General features: G+C 39.4%; 1 protein-coding gene across 1 annotated transcript; it reads right to left on the reverse strand.

Moving 5' to 3' along the window:
* Positions 1-474: 474 nt before the first annotated feature.
* LOC121886002 (LIM domain transcription factor LMO4.1-like) lies at positions 475-19,143 on the reverse strand. Its single transcript, XM_042395873.1, has 5 exons — positions 18,812-19,143; positions 10,739-10,986; positions 5,585-5,681; positions 5,289-5,447; positions 475-3,734 (listed from the first exon to the last, which is right to left on the reverse strand). The coding sequence occupies exons 2-5, from the start codon at positions 10,978-10,980 to the stop codon at positions 3,726-3,728; spliced, it is 507 nt and encodes a 168-aa protein (XP_042251807.1). The 5' UTR covers positions 10,981-10,986; positions 18,812-19,143; the 3' UTR covers positions 475-3,725.
* Between the last annotated feature and the right edge of the window lie 1,406 nt (positions 19,144-20,549).

A 20,549-nucleotide genomic window follows, 5' to 3' on the forward strand; every position in this document is an offset into this window, starting at 1 on the left:
AAAATAAATAGCGTTCAAGCCAATTCAGTGGAAACTTGGTGTGACTCAGGTTTGGAGTCATGACTGAAAAACCAGAGGAATGTGTTCACCCTCTGTCATTATGAAAGAGCACTTTGAAACACTACCATTAAAAGCCTCATTGTTACTGTGAATGTGAAGCTAATTGGACTAACCCTGAGAGAGGAGCTGCTGAGTTCTCCCGGCCCGTTAATTTGAAAAGTCACAGCTGGCCACTCATGTGTGCCTCTACCCGTCCTGCGTGGTTCACTCCAGCCTTTAATTCTGCTCAGTAGAAACCCACACAAACAATATGTAGAAGGAGTGATCCTTAAATTAGCGTGGAAGAGATGATCTTATAGTTTCCATGCCAAATGTTCTTATAAAAAGGCTCATTTAAAGGCACGCTTCATGCCAAAAAGCAATCATGACAAACCAGAGTAGAGACCTGGGAAAGATCAGAGACCAGCAAACATGTTAAAAATGTCAATTTAAATCTTTTAATTTGAACAGACAGAAGATGAAGGAATATGAAAGTTTTTGTGGTTGAAAACAATGCATATTCTGTCTTGTACTTTCCTTTTTCCCCCCCCTCACACAGCTATGGAGAGCACAAACTGCTGCCTGCCTGGTGCCCACAGGAAAGCGCTCCCTCCCTTTTAATTAGACCAGCTCACCAGATTAGGCCTCATTAGGCTGCAACACTGGAGTGGAGCTAAAGCCCATGCAGGCCTCCAGCGCATCCCACTTTAATTGCTTCTGTAATGGCCTCGGCTCAGGCCTTTGAAATCCCATTCCTGTGGGTAATCAGCCATGTTTGTCTGAGAACTGCAAGCGTTTCTTACTTACTCCTCAGTCTGCGGTGGATATCTGCAACTCTTTGCTACACACTCACTGTAGCTTTAACCAAATCATCCCCCCACACTATCACACGCTCATCACATAGAAGACACACAGCTGAATGGCTAAATTATTATTAGTTCTTCTGAGAGGACTGATTCTCTTCCCATACATAGTTTAGAGCAATAAAAACTCTTGACTTGGTTGAAAAAAACAAAAACAAAAGGCAACACAGAAAAGATGATTCATACACTGTAGCACACAACACAACAGGATATTAGTGCACTTTTAACATGTCATCCCATCCTTCACTCTTTCATAAACTACAGAGTAGATCAGTTTAAACCTCAAAAACTTGACCATTACTGCAATAAACATTTAGAGTGTACAGTAAACATCACTGCCGCTAAATCTCTTGTTCAATAATCTTTCCACACACAATTACAAACACTGTATGAACCCTAAATGTATTCATGATCTCTGGAACTAGCATTAACACCTGAAGAAAAGAAGTTATATCATGATTAAGTGTGAAGAAATGGCATACACATGGAGGAGAGCGTTGATCTTCTTGGCCCTGTTGTAGTTGTGTTCCTACTAAAGTCAAGAATCATGGAGTCTATCTCCACTGATTATAAATCCAGAGCAGCTTAGTTATTGGGATCACAGGCCTTTGAGGAAATATAAAAATCTAATGAATGAAATACAAAGTAGAACCCTCACTGTAAAAATTGCTGTAAAAGTTTGTCCATTTCGTCATACAGATATTTTGAATCAATAAATTCTGACTTAATCAATTCTGAGTGGCATGGCTGCCACTTCTAGCGGCTTTGCCTGTAATAGCACATTAGCTATCAACATAAAGCCATGCTAATAGCTCTGTGAGGCTGTAATGCTTGTTATAAAGAAAACTTTATGTTATGTTATATAAAACGTTTATGTTAAGTTATGTGTCGTATGTTATGTAACTTTTGATACAGTTGCTTTTGTTTTTGACACCGAGCAGTCATGGTGAAGTAAATGTAAATATGAATGTGTTTGTCTTGCTAACATGCTCCAAATTTTAAAGTTATGGTATAACTACTGGGTTTGTTTAAAATTTGGATGTTATTTTCATAGCTCTGGACATCATCTCATATATCAGTTATGACAGGATTGTACTCAGAACTCGAGTACAGTGACAACGCTGAGAATAGTTCCTACTGGGCAAGAAAGATGGCAGTCATACAGGATGTAAACAAGCCAACATTTTTTCCAGATTATCTAAACCACTTTATTTGGGGGTAAAACTGAATGTTAGTGCACAAATAGTTCCTCCTTGGCTAACTTGGAGGTTTGTTTACAACTTGTCTGAATGTCTGACTGCTTGTGTTTGTTGCCCAAATTGGACCTATTTTTGTGATGTGACCATGTTCTCTGCAATGATTTGGTGAGTAGTTTTCCTTTAAAATGCTAATGTTTAGCAGGTAATGTCTAGCATGTTAACATTTTAGTTTAGCTTGTTAGCATGCTAATGAGAATGTCATTAATTGTGCAGGTATGTGGTTGTACTGCAAAGTAATGGACACATTGAAATTGTGGCCTGACGATGGTGTTAGAGGAAAAGTCAGAGGACCACCAAAGTTATTACAATTCATCCTGTGAACCATGAATGTATCTATCAAATTTCATTTCATTCAATCCAGCCAATAGTTGTTGACATGTTTGACTCTAGACCAAAGTGGTGGACTTTACATTGAAATACACATACTGATTATGATTTTCCAAAGCATAAATTCCGTTTTTAGACACCAACTGTGTCTTCCTTCAAACTTGTTCGTGCCAGCATAAAGTGTTAATGTTGGTTTAAAATGTAATGATGCAAAAAATAATATCAAATTATTGATTAAAATGGATTACATACTGTATGCAAGTTCCAGTTCTCTGCAAGTTGATCATATTGGTCTAAAATGTACTGAATTAACAATGGCTGTCTGACAGACATCTAATAATAATAATTTGCACAGTTTGTAGTTAATTGCAAAAACACTGGTACACTGGTTTCATTACTGCAATGAAGCCTAAGATAACATTTTTGTTCAAAAATTCTGTGCTCAGAATTGCTTCTGTCTTTAGTAGGAATGTTAGCAACTGAGGGCGACTATCACTTTCCCCAAACCACTGTGGTACAAAACAATCTGGAGACTTAGATGTTCACAGAGAATTACACAGAGAAAACATTTTTAAGTATCAATATAGATTTTTTACTTGTTCAGTTGTCTCTCAGAGTGTGGAAGAAGCAGCTGAAATCACAACTCTGAAGATTCATACGTTTTTTTCCTCAAACCAAAAACTTGTCAAAGTATTGTGTGTGTTGTCTTGTTGTATGTGTGGTTTCTTATTTTGGAAATATTTTTTCACCTCCTGAAGGAGTCACATTGCTGTTAGTGTTCCCTCCTTACTCAGCGCCCACTGCAACTGGACGGCAGGATAAAGCTAATGGGTGATTCCACTGGAATCACTGGAATGGGATAATTCCATGACAGTCTTCCATTTTCCCCCCATTAGCCATGCCAACTCTAATCTGTGATATTGCCACAGTTCACAATGGACAGCCGTCTGCTGTATAAAGAAATCCCAGCCATCCTCAGCGTCCTCATGCCTCCGACAAAGCATTGGACTTGTTCACATGTCACTCCTCACGGTTTTCTCAGAAAAGCCAGTTTGTTGTGGCAAGTTGAAATCTAAACCAGTAGCAGGAGTGAATGAATCCAGATTGTGGAGTGACAGTCCATCTGAATGGAGGGAGATCAACCAATGGCAGATTTACAGGTTGAGGAGGAGCGTAAAGAAGAGACAGAGGAGGAAGGTGGGGGAGAAGGCACACATTTGGTTTTCCATCCTCTTCCTCAGCAGACCTGTAAACAGTGCAAAGAAGTTATTAACTAGGGAATAAACAAGACACTTTGTCATTATGAAATATCTGCATTAAATGACTGTGGGTTTTTATCAAAGAGCGACGACCTGTTTTGTCCCATGACTGCTGAGCCCTTACAACTCTAACAGTGCTTGGTCCAGTGTTCCTCCCCCTGTTAAAACCAGGAGCATTTCAGCCATATTTTTTCAGTGGTCCATCTCAGTTTTAATCAAAAGGCCTTCTATCAGAAAACATTTTCACATGTAACATTAGCAAGAACACAGGTGTAAATGCTAAAATAAATGTCAGCTGAATTTCATTTAGCTGCTTCAGTTTTAGAGTCCTGGTATTGTATATGCTGCCTCACTGTCACACCAGCATTTAAAATGGCAAAATTTTGCAGAAAATCCAATACATTCCAATAGAATCACTGTGATCAGTTGATTCACTCAAGCACCCTAAGTAAATCTGTGCACATTTTTCATGTCACGTTCAACTTTGCTGACACGCAAATAGCGAGCCGCATTGACAGTGCTGACCTTTGAGTCCAAAATGAAGAAAGCTACTGTAGTTTATTAACCGTGCTGCACCATTTAGTTTTATTTAACCTCCTCTGTCAAAAACGTAAACACGAAAGAATAATGGTTTGAAAACAGTAATAAGACAGGAGTCTATATCCAAATATGTCTTTTCAATAAACTGTGTTAACTTAATGTCTCGTAAGCAACCAAACTAAGCTAACGAGCTAGCTCGATAGCCTGGAGAGCTTTATATTCTCTTTTTAAAAACTTTTTATTGAACGAAGGGTGTGCAATGGTGAACAAAACACCTGGGGAGAGTAAACAGAACAGTAGAGAGAAAATGCTAACCAAAAGATTTAATTTAGTTTTAACACATGAGAACTTAATTTGTTTAAAGGTACAGTGTGTAAGAACCTACAGTGTAGAGAACCTACAGTGGCCACAAAACTTGCGAAAAACACGAAAGGTGCTCTAGAGCCAATGTTTGCTTTGTCCGTTCTGGGCTACTGTAGAAACATGCCAGTGCAACATGGCCAGCTCTGTGGAATAGGACCTGCTCCCTATGAAGATATAAAGGGCTCATTATAAGCTAACAAAAACACAATGATTCTTATTTTCAGGTGATTATACACTTATTAAAACATACTTATGAATATTATATTGCATTTCTGCCAAGTCCGTTCCGCTAGATGCCACTAAATTCTACATACTGCACCTTTAAATGAACTCAAACGCAGCCCATGTAGCCTAATCCTAAACTAACATGATGTGTGGAATTAACGTTGTTTCATTCAAACAGCCTTACACTTACCCATGATTTTTCCATCAATGGTGTCAAATTCAAAATGCTTCCACACATTATTTCTTACATCGTTTGGTGTTTGTGATAATGAAGACAACTACAACAGCCTAATTTGCTACTAGGCTATCACACTATCCAACAAGGCATAGTGTTGCCTTGTTTAAATGATTCTTAAGTGGTTTTGGATCAAGGTGGATAAAAAAATGTCTACTGACATCACATGGCTTCTCACCTTCTGATCAGACATCATGCTGTTGGTCTGCAGTGGTGTTGGGTGTCCGCTGAGCAGGCCTCCTCCTGGCCGGTCATGTTCGCAGAAGATTGTCCCATTGATGTAGTGAAAGCGATCGCCAGGGACCAGGCGGTTCCTACAGGTCGCACAGGTGAAACACTAGGAAAAAGACAGACTTGATATTGAATAGTGTCATCTGTAATTATCAAGATATTGTCAAGACGAGCTAACTCACAGCAGCATGATGATGAAGTAATATCAATGTTGCAGTGGTACAATTACAGAATTACACTCACCTTAAGGTGGTAAACGTTGCCTTGTGCTCGCATCACCATCTCACTAGCAGGGATAGACTGTCCACAAGCACTGCAGGCTCCACTGTGTCCAAACAGCCTGCAGATAAAAGCATGGATAAGAGCTTTTTTACAACCACTGCATCAACAGCAACATCAACATAACATAGACTAACAACTCTGATGTTTCTGAACGTACAACAGAACAGAGTGTGGTACATTTATAAGCATTTGCCAAAGAACTGATCATTTCATGACTATCTGATTTATTTAGTGTTTAGATGCTTAAGGAAACAGTGTACTTGTAACTCAAACTGGCCGTTTGTTGCTCTTTGTAAAGAAGCAAACTTTTTACAGCCACCTTTCAAGCAAAGAGGGAGTAAGCAAAATAGTTTTTCGGTGGAGTATCCCTTTAACAATGAACTTTAAAACTGCTGAACTGCCCCCTCAGAAAGTTCAAAGGTTTCTTTTATCCAAATCTTTATGACAACATTTTCTTCAGACCTCTGAAAGATGAGATTAATGGAGCTGGCTCTTCCCAACATGTACCCTGTTGTGAGTTTTACAGTGTTGTCCCTAATTGGCTAAAAGAACATAAAAAAGAAGGCCATATGATAAAAAGCCAGAGGAGATTTTTTTAACATCTCTGGATAGAATTTCTCAGATGTGTTTCTGTGTTTGCTTTATGTGGAGTAGACATAACGTGCTCCTCTGGCATTAATTCATTATGTTAATTCATGTATACAGTATAATGTTATCCAATTAAAGATATAAATCTACAACGTTTTCTTCTTAGTCCAGCGGCCCATACCTTCAGCATTTCTTGCTGCAATAACTGAGTACACGTCTCACTCTGTAAATGCTCAGTTTTTGTAAGAGGAGCTTCTAATTTAAGCTAGACATATATTGGTGGAATCTGCCTCTGGCTGATCAGTTCTCTAAATTTGATTATCTGCTTTGGCACAAAGCCAGACTGGTTTCAGAATCAAGTCATTTTGTGCTCAGCTGATGAAAGAGAGCTCAGTCTCCTGATAGTGAGTGTTTAGTAGCTGTACAGGTGGAGATGCTGAGTTCTTCTGGTGTCTGTCCCCTTGCAGGTAACCTAACCAAAAGAAAGACTAAGGGACTAGACTAGAGAAGACTAAAGGCACCATCTCCCAAACTTTAGATGACAAGTGTTGCTGTTACTGCAGCCCCATGCACACCACTTCAACATGTGGAGAAATCCAAAGCTTGATTGGAGTGCTGTGTTTAGTTACAGTTCCTAAGCTATGATTGGAAAACTGCTGTTTGGGGGAGGGGTTCACTGTCTTTTCATACTACTATGAGGGACACCAAGGTCAAGTTTTTTTTAAGTTTGACCCACAGTGGGGTTTTATTTTAAACACTACTTCATGCTTTGAATAAAACAAACCAAACCAAACATTGTAACACTCTTTGCTTGGTGTGCACTTTGTGGTGATGGGTTAGGGTTAGGGTTAGGGCCAGGGTTAAGGGTAAGGGTTAGGGTTAGGTTTAGGGTTAGGGCCATGGTTAGGGTTAGGGTTAGGGTTAGGGCAGACATCATCATTGCATGAAAGAACACAGCTCCCACATTCATTTCAATGGGCCCACTACAAAAAGAAATGCAGGGTTGTCTGGCAAAAAGTTGAACCTGGATCAGTTTTCCTGCAACACTGACCGCTCAAGCACATGTTCCTGGTAGATGAGTTTGTAATGTAAACAGCATTGAGCCTTCAGCATAAACTAACTTGGCATTGGTTTCTTGTTGGGTTGAAAGTTGCAAAGCTTTTCTATTGTATTATGTGTTGTTCCAAAAGCTCATCATTTCTGTGGGATTTTAATTTCACCGCTGTAAGCCATGGTTCATGTGTTGCCATAGCAACCTCAGCCACAAAGGATTTGTTGTTGTGTGGCACCTTGAAGTCATGTGTATTATTTACATGGTCCTCATTTCATTTGCATCTATCAGAAAACGCTCCGACCGTTCTGGCATCTGGATTTTGGTGATGAAAGTCAAAATAAACTCTGTTAATTTTTAAGTCATTAATGTTGTTGCTTATTTCCTGATGTTTTGTGCGGTGCATCATACAGTATGGAGAAAAAAAAAAAGCACATTTCTTGATCAAATTTCCTGGAGTTTCAAGCAACAGCCCCGAACCAAAGAGAAGTTTAACAAATGCTGACAAAAAAAAAAGTCAGAACACAAGCAGTCTGCTATGCGTTGTTTGAATATAGCAGCACATGGCAGCAGTCAGTCCTTCTCTATCAGGGCTGGAAACATGTCAGCACCTGACCTGCAGCAGGTTGAAGTCATCATTACAACCTCTTGTGAAACTGATGCACTGTGACACTTACTTGACCAGTTTGGGTACTCTCTCACTCTTTCTCTCTCTCTCTCTCTCTCTTTCAATGACTGCACTGAGTAATGAATTTTTTATCTTAATCCAAACAGTCATTTAATGAGTACGCCTGAGAGGATCCCTGTTCTCCTTAATTAACCCACACACACACACACGCACACACACCTCCCCGGGCTCAGTTACATCTCATCCTGCTTTACTGGCATGAAGGGTGACAACCTGAAGACCTGACAAGAACCAGGCCTTAGGGCAGCACTTCGTAGTTCACCTCAGTTCAGGATGGTGTTCCCACCTATTTTCCTATGAGAGTGTCTGTGCAAAAATTTGATTGATCGTCTCTATCAGTCTGTCAGGTCCAAAGAACGCTCGGATAATAAACGAGTGTTGTGTTTTCAGCATGTCAGAGGCTGTGCCTGTAACTTTGATTTTGTCCAGGAGGCAGCCGTGCTGGCTACTAAGCAGGGATGCCACGGTGAGGTAATTTTTCCACCACTTAATAAACTCTTAACAACACCGCTGAAATTGGTTACACCAGACATTTTACAAGATAAGATATACGTTGATGACACTCAATATCTGTAGAGTGCTTACTTTGATCTTTAACGTTAGATCTTTTGATCTTCACCTTACATACTGAGGACAGGCTTCAGGCTGCTGCTGGTCAGGCTCACCAGCGGGTAACACCGACTATAAGCCTACTACATAGCTCACTATAGGCCTTTCTATACACATTTATGAGCTCTGTATTTGCAATACTGCCATATAAATGAATAAATCAATGCTAAGTGAGAAACCCTGGGCTGCTGTAATGCTTAAGTGAACTGCCCTTTGGAAGTTCTGCATGCATCCGTTTAGCTTCAGTTCATTTAAATGAGATGTTTTCCTCTGCTGGTTTGAGGCTGCATAAAGTAATAATTACAAGACCTTAATCATTGATCATCAGAAGTGAAGCCTCTGTACGTTCTTCAGCATACACAGTTCCAGTATTGTGTAGAGTTGTGCTGACAGTTTTTGTGTTTTTCAGCATATTGAAAACCTGTTTGCAGCTCATTTATGATCACTGTGGTAACAGATACTCTGCAGCTGCATGCAGTTCTTATTTTGTATCTTTATACCCCAAATGTGTATTAGCAGAAGTAAAACTGTTGTAGCATCCCGTCTCCTGCTTCAGACATCAGAAATATTTCTATATCTATGAAGAGACAAAGTGAGTAAGAGATGAAATGCATCATTAAACATTATTTTCATGTCTATTCAATCGTAAATGAGTTGCAAATGTGTTTTTCATATGCATGTAAGACAAAACAAAGAAAAAAACTGGTCAGACTGTGGCAGCGCGATTGCATACAAAATCAATGGAAAAACATCGGATTGACATGAAGATGAAGATGCATCCGCGTGAGTTGAAAATGTGTCAACTTAAGCTAAATTTGCGCATATCCTGGAGCTTAATGAATCTGCTTCATAAACATACAGAGATGAAAGGAAAAACTTGAGAGACTGGAGGGAAATAACAGAAAGACAAGAGTCTCTGGGGAGTTGTGAGTTCAGTCAGCGGCTGAGCCAAACACAAAGACACAGGTACTCCTACAGACCTGGTCAGTGCGTCCGTTGCTAGCTAGCTTATAGCTAACACTGTTTGGGCCAAATGACGTGAAGTAAAAAATTTGCTTGGCTTTCTGGCTGAACATTGGAAATGTGTGTGCGGAAGAACAAACTGCTTAAAAACACTGTGCTTAAGAAATGATTCCAGGACACTCAAACTGAGTTATATCCGGTGGACATGAGTGGGGAAAGATGGCAGACAGGAGAAAAGGGTCATTTGAGAGATGCTCCGCTTATGTATCAGTAGGACATTAACACACTGCCTACACTGGAAACTGATGGTCTTCAACAGCCATGACGGAGCCAGAACACATGGCAACCACATCCAGTGCACACTGAGGTCCAACCAGTTTTTCTGGACTATAGCGTTTTTGGCTTTCCTGAGAATTTCCTCAGGGTCCTTTCAGAGCCAGATTTTTATCATGTCTGATTGTTCCTGGTCATTTTCGGTTTGGATGAGAAGCTAAACTTCTGGGTATATCACAAGTACAACAGAACACTGCAATACCACATGATTATTAATCAGAAGCATTTTGATACGCACCTGAATAAACATCATTTTACTGGTGGACTAAATGTGGAATTTATTCAATACATGGCATGACTATGCTGTGTATCTTATTGCAGATCGCAGTGTAATTTGAGTGTACAGTAAGAGCTTTATTTATTTCATGAGAGAGGTCTTGAAAGCCACTGTATTATTACTGGCCTGATATACAAAGTCTGCTGTGTCTCACTTCCTCCTCAGCAGGCCTTGAGCTGTGGCTTTCCACATCCAGCCCTGTGTTTGCCCCGGAGACGTGGGCACCCACAAAATCCCCATCTGTGTTACAACCAATCCGCCTCACAGACACCAACACACTGGAACACTGTCTACAAAGAGCGAAACACAGGCACAAGCTCACACACAAATATATTTGTATTCTCTATAGCATTTTTAGCACGACCTTCATACTTTTACTCTCCCGATGATGCATTCATTTTTGATTCTCTCCTCCCCTGCTCTGTTTGTCCTTGTCAGACGACTAAAACAAATGATTTCACAAGAAAAAAAAAAGTTCCTCAACTTCACTATGTGTTTGATGTGCCTCCATCATGAGAGAGCGTATTCTCTTATATATGTCTCATGTTGAGGCAGATTGTGCTCTAGTCGTCAGTGCCATCTGATCAGTCCATCAGCTGGGCTCACCTGATGTAATCGTTCTTGCAGAGGATCATGCCTCCTTTGCTGTAGCAGGTGCTGCTGTACTCGCCCAGCTGAGCGTGGCAGCAGGAGCATTTGAGGCAGCGCGTGTGCCAGTACTGTTCCATAGAGAAGAGCAGGAAGCGGTCTGCAATCCGACCTCCACATCCTGCACACGACCTGCCCGCTGTCCCCCCGCCACTGCCCATCACTGCCACTGTGGGCGCTTCCACCCTGCTGTTCACCATAGCAACCTGAGGACAGAGCAAGAGGTAGAGGAGACATAAGAGCGCTGGTGAATGGCCGATGATTGAGGCAGGACAGTGGAAATGTTCAGGAAAATATTTAGTGCAAACGGTTAAATAGGTGGCATCCTATCAGAGGCTAATTACCTGCTGTACATTTAAACTTACACTAGTTCTGCTCAAGCACTCATAGCTCTCTCCTTTTTTAGTGACTTTCTCACTAATCCCACAGTTGTTTACATGCTTTTCAGATCTGCTAGTTACTCTACCTTAGCAGTTTAGCTTAGCAGTTAGCGATGGCTTTTTTCACTTCCTCTCACTCTCCTGCTCTCTCTTGCTCGGTGTGTCTTATATTTAGCTGTTCCTCTGCCTCCTTTAGTGATAATGGTACATGTAATAAATGTAGTTTATATGCCATGTTGGACGCAAAGTGCAGCTCTGTAGCATGGAAACCCAGTCGTTAGCTGCTGTAGTTAGCTATCCCCCGGTAGCTGTAGCGAGCCGACCCAGTGTAGATCTGCTAGTTACTTAGCTTAGCAGTTAGCGATGGCTTCTCTCTCGCCAACTCAGCTTAATTATATCAAACATTTGTTATATTTCTATTTAGGATAATTATATCCAGATAATTATTGTTACTTATTGTTATTGCAGACCTATGATAATGTAAAGCAGAGAAAAGCAGTAAATCTTCTCTTTGAAGAAAGTGGAACCAAAGAGTGTTTGACATGTTTTTCTTGAGAATGGGAAAAAGTTATTTATTTATTTAGATGATTTAGATTAGGGTGAGAAAAAACAATCAAGAGGCCTTCAGCGAATCGAAACTCTTAAACAGTGACAGGACCTACAGCCAATCAAATCATTTAAAACAAAATGACAAGAACCATTATGTCTCATACCACATATAGAGATTTATTCTCACCGTAATGATGGATGTGATTGTCTAATCACCATCAGATGTGTTAGTAGGGTGTGGCCTTCATAACATACCAGTTCCTGTGTCTTACTATTATTGTTGATCTTGAAGAAGGCCCGAGGGCCGAAACGTCATCTAAATAAAGGAGAAATGCATGTGGAGCCAGACTGACACTTTTTTCCTCCTCTCAGGTCTACTTCCAGTGATCAGCACCTCACTACAACCCTCGGTGTGTGTTACTTTTCCACTATATGATGTGTTTTGCTAACACTTCAATGTGAATAGATTTCTTTCAGGAAACACTTTAGAAGGGAACTTTATATTTAATCCAACAGTTAATCAAAGTTTATCCTCAGTAAATCCGTTCCAAGCGGTACAACAGAGTCGCTGTTTTACACCGAATAAGTTCAAAGACGTGTCCGGCTCCAACAAAACCACACACAATCTTTTAACATGATAACATGTCCCGAGAGGAAGTGAAATAGTAGAAGTAAAGCCGCTGTAGCTATTGGTGGAAATGTTACACATGTGCCATCAGACAACATCTACTGTATTTCTCCTGTTCTCATTTTTCCATTACAAAACTGAACTGATTTCATGCACAGCTGGGAATAATATTGCTTTGAATCACACTACAGCCATAGCAGTGTGTGCTACTCAGCAATGAGTCAGCAACACTGCCTCTTCAGCCGCTTCCATGATTTATAATTAGCGCCAACAACAACATAAAATAATTGCAGGGCTAGATTTCATTTTCCAAATGAGCAACAGCAGCACAGTTTGTCCTCTAGAGCGTCTAATTTCAGCAAGGGCATGTTTAGCTTTACAACTACCCTTCCCACAAGATTATTTGAGTTTGCAGCAGCTGGTCCTCTGCAGTGGAGCAGGCTGCCCTCAATACCCTCATTTTCTAGAGTAGACACCTGGCTCTAATCAGCCAGAGGAACACCATGTTAAGAAGCCCAAGGCTACATTCAAAACCACAAAACAGCCTCATGCACTGGGACCAAACCTTCCTATTAGTGACGGCTTATTCATGAATGAGCCGCTCTTTTGAAAGCCCATTCATTTAATTCATAAGTAAAACTTTAAAATTTGACCACTTTAATCCTCATTAGCCTTCAATTCTCTTTTTAGAGGCTGCAAATAACTTTATGGTGCCCTTTCCAACTTTTACAGTGCTTATATACAACACCACAGAGATCTAGTTATTCCTTTACATAGTATCCAGCTTTCTGAGAGTGAATCTTTTTCTTTATTATTATTCCTAGTATGATGTAGTGCTACATGTCTCCACTGTTTTTGTCTTTCCTGACCTCAGTGGGTCTTTAATAAATGAATGAATCTTTTAATCGTTGAAATGTGTCCAACTTTTGCAGAACATTGTCAAGATCCATGTGTGCCTTTGAATTTTTTGACATCCCAATAACTCAGTGTCCTTTTTGTAGCGACTGAATTGCCTCAGCTGTTAGAAGTGAACCCAGTTTAGATCATTTACTGCTATGCTCCATTTGCTTCTGTCATCTGATCATCAGTAATGGAAGATTGGAACGACAGTAAAATTAACCCGCTGCGATACTGAAGTCAGACTTTCACTTTTATTTCACCTGATAGATGATCCATTTATCATCATATTTTTTGTTTTCCTGACTATAAATATATCATGGTGTGCTGTTTTTTTGTTGTTTTTTTTATCAGAGCACTCCAGCCTTAAAACATAAAACAGGACACCCCAAAAACTCAATCATAACAAGATACTAATGTTAGAGCCAGACAGATAAATCAGCCAGGCCAATATTGGTGTATGTGTCGGCTAATCAGTGACAAGAAACTGGAGTACAGACACACCTAATTAAGTTTAAGGTTATTTAGAAACACTGTCTGTATTTTAAGTTTGTCCAGAGAGATAACTGACAAGTATTTCAACTGTAAAACTCTTTAAAAAAATAATTTAATTGATCATTTACATTTTACTGACAGCCAATATATTATCAGATTTTTTAAAACTCCAAAAAAATCTATCAGCATCAGTCTGAAAAATCTGTTTTCATGTACACACAGGTCATGTCCACTATGCAAACGCCTATGAAATCCACTTCAGACATGAATTTTCCAATTACATGAGTCGACACTAACTATGTGAAGACACCATAAACTACTGACCAGAGCATTTTGGAAAATTGAGGGCCACAAAGGATAATCATGTCCCCCAAAATTCATGCAAAATAGCAGAACTTTTTGACTGTATTTGAATGACCTTTTAAAATGGGACAACCTTGTCACCCTGTTGGGAGTAGAAGTGTGAACCCAATGTGCTTCAAGTTGGGAACCACCAGTTGATTCAGTGACACTTAGTCAAATCTGTGTATCCATTAAAAAACAACATGTGATCATTTTATAGGAAGATATGAAAGAACATTACAAGTAACATAACTACTTCCAACAACTAATGATTAGGCATACACTGATCCAATCTACTGAATCAGTATCTGTACTGATACTGAGTTTATTAAGTGGATTAAGTGCGAGCCAGACGTCACTGAACCACTTTAAATACAGTTTGCTTGTTTTGTGTCAGTGTCATTATAAAGTTCTTTGGTCAAGTTGATGTCTAACCCAGGTCAGGAGGATATGGTAAACATTTAACTGAAGCTGATGCATCACAACAATACAAACTCAGTGTCATGTTAGCTTATGATCCCAGTAAGTTCCCTGCAGTGAGGTTTACAGATTAGCTACTTGGCATCAGCAGCACATGAGTTAAGGTATTGGAATTAGGACATAAACAGCTGGATCGGTGCGTCCCTGATGGATTGAAATGGAAGAGAATGTGACTTGATGTATCAGTGATGGATTGCTGGACTCAGATAGTCACACTCAGTACCAGCATATTCATTACATTTAATTGTTGCAATTGGGAGTTAAACACTGCACCAGTTGCTGAATTGATCTAAAGTCTCAACCTGCCGTTGCCAACAAAATTTTAAGCAATTAATGTAAGTGTTTATAACGTAGCATGAATGTAAGACTTTACTAGATTCAGACTGAGAACACAGGATGTCTATGTGACCCTGTGTCTCAATGGACTTGCTGTTTTTTCCTCCTTCTATTTCCTGTCTTCAGTGCCAGATTCCTCTGGGCGGCACATCACCAGCCGTGAAATCAATTAGCGGGCCGAGTCTGCATAATACAAAAGCTTCCACCCTGTGAAATAGTGAGAGCAAATAAAACAGCTCAGGCACCAAAGTGACGACCTCTTCTACCTTGCAGTTTGTCATATGGTTTACTTATTACCAGCGTCTACATGAATACAAACACTTGCTCTGGATATTCTGCAGCTGATCGCTGGTGGAACCAGGCAGACTGCCCCATGCCTAAACACATCATGACAAAGTGCATAAGGTTCGGCCAAAGAGGATAAGACATAAGTAAGATAAGTAAATGAATCTTCAATCTTTTAAACGTAAACACGACTTCACTAACAGTAAAATCTCAAACATTTCCTAACCCGTCGTCCAAGTTGAACATTCCTGGACAACACCTGCGTTAGTTCAAGAAGTTTCAAGACCTGCCAAACGGCTCTCTGATACAGTTTTGAACTTCTGATCTGATCAAAATGCAAATCCTGCATTTATTCATCTTCTGTAAGCAGCGCACGCTGGTAGCCTACTGGTTCACACACATGAAACTTAATCACAACACCTGCAGTGAACCTTTATTGCATGTTGTTCCCCATCCCCTCATTTCCTGTTACCTCTCGACTGTTGTTAAAATAAAAGCATAAAAAATATATTTATAAAAACCTTGTAGTTAGTACATCAGCTGCCCCTCTTATGGAATATTGCTGTTTTCTTTACACATCTCACATCTTTTTGAATGAAAAGTTCTATTAATCATTCATCACTTTATACCTTTACTTCTCTACATTTCAGAGTCAAATAGTTTTCTTTTTATGAATGCACTGTACCAGATTAAACTACCCAACACTGTACGGAGTGTTTATAATTAAATCTGCATCAACCACTTTGTCAATCTTTGAAATGCTGCTTACACATTACTGCATCAGTAATAATACAACATACAAACTAATATACTAGTATGAAGGGGGTCATTCTGTATAATGAGTACTTTTGATACTTTTTGATGACTGCTGTCTTTAATCATACACTAATTATTTACTCCTCTGTCATGAGAGGACCGTAAAGCTTCTTGTTGGATTGTTTAACAGCAGCAGACATTGGGGCGACTGTGTCCAACAGTTTTGCAACTTTCCAAACAGACAATCTAACAATCTCGCCCACTTCGTGCACTTATTGGCCAAGTGTGTGGATGTCAGAAAGTATGCGGGGTTTGAACTTTTCTCCCGAGCTCTCTGTTTTCTTTCTTACACTTCAGTCACTTTTGGTGACACTGTTACCACCATTTGTATGATTCATCACGTTTCTCTCCTCTCTATGATGGCAGGCTTGTTGTCCTGCCTTTGAGTGTGGAACACTGAGTGTGTTTTGAAGCACATTGAGACCTTTAGGGATGAATCTGTCACTCGTGGGCACATCAGTCATATTGTCAAACTCAATGCAGTCTACGCCATTAGGTCATCTTTAGCCGCAGTAAATTTCCACTTGTTTCATGTTCTTTCTCCACACACGCATGAATCCGCCATCCTCCCAAATGTTTGCTTTACTGTCACGCTGCCCTGCTCTACTCCACAGTGTGTATATGTTTACACTAAAAGAGGCAAGACTTCCTGTGGACTATAATGACAAACAACAATAATGAAAAACTTTTTTCCCCCCCTCTGTTTCTCACAAACACTGAAAAGTTATCATGCCATATATAGCTCACCTGTTAGTGTGGTCTGTGCACCGCTCACTTCTCTTATTTACTACTTCATCATATTTTGGGAAACTAACAAAGTTTGTTCTATCTTTATAAGATGATCCTCCCTGTCCAAAACAAAGGCTGGTGATGAACAACTACTTGTGGTCTGCCCTGGTAATAAACTGATTGATGAAGCCGTCCATGAAAGCACGAGCTAATGAAGAGAAACACAGTTACACTGCAGTCTCCACAGACTGATGAACTGCATGCAATTTCAGCTTGACAGGGCCAATAATGGCTCATTTTCCCCACCCTGAATGGAACTGACTGACGTCTCTCTTACTGTAAGCTCTCATACAGGAAACACTCTGTATTCTTGGACAACAAGAGTATCTTAATTAGTATAAAAGGGAAGGGTTTAACAGCATAAGATGTCATCTGTTTCCATTAAGAAGGTTGCATCTGGGCAAAGGCAGCTGTGTAGGATTAGAGGTTGTATCAAGTATGAATGATGCTGTGCAATTGAGTAAATAATGATAAGACTAAATAATGATAGTATCTTTGACCATTTGAGCATGTAGGGGTTTATATGTTTTCCAGGATGATGATTGGTCAGTGACTTGAAATAGAAAATAGAGTTTTATACAAATATAAGGATTAGGGCTGAAAAAGATTTGCTGATTAAGTTGACAGAAACTGCAACTGCAACATTTTTACAAGCGATTAAAGCTATTTATCAAGCAAACATTCTGTGGTTCCAGCTTCTCAAATGTGATGATTTGTTGCTCTTCTCTGTTTTGTATCATTGTAAATTAAACATCCTCATGGTTTGGACTGTTGGTCGCACAATACAAGCAATATGAAGATTTCCTCTTGGGCTGTGGGAAATTGCAACACATTGGCATTCATTTTTTACTGTTTTTTAACTACAACTGGTTGGTGTCTTTGGATGGACGCAGAGGTATAATAAAAGCATGCTTAGAACTGTTTTCTTTTAGTAATTTGCTGGACCGATAAATCTTCCCACCAGACACTGGCCCACTTTGTTTCCCTAACATTTGGGCTTGAATTTTAGGCATAATTTAGTGTCAATTTATGAGCTAATTTACAGCCAATTATATGTAGAGCTGTGGAAGACTGTGGACTGACTCCATTGCATTTACACGTTTCCTTCTTTCCATACACTAATTAAATCATGAATTCCCCACCCAACCCAACACACACACACACACACACACTGCTGATATGAGGTATTATACAGGAATCAACTCATACAAGTCAGAGGAAAGCTAGAAAGTAGAGGCACCACTGTGTCCAGCAGTACAGAGTCTAACGGTCACTGAGGCAGATTCAGTTTCCTTCTCTTGAGAGAGACATGCTGTTTCATTAAAACGGCTCTTTTTAATTAACACCAAGGGCACGAGTAGAAGCCTAATACATTTGCACTAATTAGAAAGATGTGCTTTCAGTGCTGTAGACCCATGAAAAGCAGGCTGCACACACAGCAAAATGTATTCAAATCTCAGATATGAACAGGGGTTGTCAACAAGCTTGCAAATCTGCAGTCACATGTTTGATAAGATGAGAAGAGCAACCGTAGAGATAACTTATTTCACTATAATTTAATTGAATCTCATTCTCCTCCTGCTGCTGCTGCTATCACTATAAATCAAAACTATTATCAATATTATTATTACTCATGAAAATGTCGTGTACATTTAGGAGCGGATGACCATGTGGACTCAATCAGCGACGTAGTATTATTACTGTAGCCTAGCTTAAAATATATATAAGATATGCGAAACCATGACAAAATATCATAAACCGTATCGTTATCACCAAAAACTGTTCTTTTTAAAAAAAAGGAAAAACAACTTGAGATTTTTTTTCTAACTAATTAGTTAACCGAAAGTACAAATTCATCGTGACATGTAACTTTATTCATATTTATGTGTAGCTAACGTTATGGAAACTTGTGCTTTTTTAAAGATAAAGGCTTTATTACTACATTATACGAAGTGAGGAAAAACTTAGCAGTAAGAAGCATGTTGGTTTATTCACACCTGACTAAAGGTAACTGTAGTGATGTATTAAACTCACCTTACTGTTGTGAAGTTGGAGTGAACGATTGTCAAGTATTTTTGCTTCTCTTGCCCTCAGCTAGTTAAAGAAACCCAGGAGAGCGCCAGATGTTGCAAAAAGAGACGTAAACTTTTCAGTTGATATATTTTCCACGAGCCGGTTTTTCTGTGCGGTGAAAACCCGAAAAATGTTCAGAAATTATTCTTCTCTTTCCCCATTTACAAAGCTCTCTCTGTCTATGGAGGGACTCCGACAGCCAGTCACTTCGTTCACCGGTCGACTCCTGTCTTCGTTCCCGTACAGATCTGTGCTCCCGCGGACAGAAAGCAGAGGTTTCCTCGGTCATATAAATGTATTGTAACTCACTCCCCCTCTGACGTAGCACAGGAGGTGTGGCTTCTGCCGCCTGTAACGGAAGGCGTTATTTTTTTCCACCCGCATTCTGCAAAGACCCGCCCCTACTCTGCCTCTGATTGGCTCTGATTATAATATTCTTACCCTTACCCCGTCTCATACCTAAATCTAACCAATCCAACCAACGAAGGCAACGAGTACTAGCCAATCAGAGGCAGAGTAGGGCGGGTCTTCACGGAATACGGGTGGAGAAAAAATAAGGCTAATGGATGGTTGCTGAGGGACAGTTTTGCCTAGTTTTATTATGTACATAAGTCATAATTCTCCTGCTTGTTGCTGCAAGCATTTTAATGGTAAAGAGCACACATATCACAGAAATAACATTGCTTACAGAAATATATAGGAAACTATTGTGATACCCTTATTATTACCAGTGGTGGAAGAAGTATTCAGAGTAGCAATTAAAGCTGCAACAATTAATCGATTAATCAATTGCCAACTAAATATTAAATTAATCGCCAACTATTTTGATAATCAATTGATTGTTTTGATCCATTTTTCAAAATGAAAGTTTACAAATTCTCTGATTCTACCTTCTCAAATGTGAATATTTTCTGTTTTCTTTATTCATCTCTGACAGTAAACTGAATATCTTTGGGTAGTGGACTGTTGATCGGGACAAAACAAGACGTTTGAAGATGTCATCTTGGTCTTTGGGAAACAGTGATCAAAATTTTTTACTATTTTCTGACATTCTACAGACCAAACAACAAAACGATTAATTGAGAAAATAATCAACAGATTAATTGACAATGAAAATAATCGTTAGTTGCAGGCCTAGTAGCAATACCATAGTTCTACATGAATAAGAGTACATTATCATTTCCAACTAAATGTACTTTTAAAAAAAAGAAAAGTACTCATTATGCAGAATAGCATAATGAGAATAAGAAAAAGATCATATTTTCTTATCTTATTTGCACAAGATAATAATTTGCATGTGTAAGTTTTTTTGTCTATTGTGTTTTGCTTTTTCTCTTCGCTCTTTTGTTTTTCTGTTTTAAATGTGTGTGTGTGTGTGTGTGTGTGTGTGTGTGTGTGTGTGTGTGTGTGTGTGAATTATTATGCCAGAGGCCTGTACCCAATAAAATACAAGTATGTAATATCTGTATTTTTATATGATGTCAAAATGTTAAAACGAATAAAATCTTAAATCACAAAAAAGTTACAGCTCTTGTTATTCTTATTAGCACATGGTAACCTCATGTAAATTTACCTCCAACATGAGTAGGTCTAATCAGCCACATAACTGACAACACCTGTGCAGGTATGCAGGGCAGCATCATATTGTATGGGCTGATAATATGTTTTGTATATAAAACCAAAGTAACCAGTTTAGCTA

Source organism: Thunnus maccoyii, chromosome 19 (genome assembly GCF_910596095.1).
Source record: "Thunnus maccoyii chromosome 19, fThuMac1.1, whole genome shotgun sequence".
NCBI classification, from domain to species: domain Eukaryota; kingdom Metazoa; phylum Chordata; class Actinopteri; order Scombriformes; family Scombridae; genus Thunnus; species Thunnus maccoyii.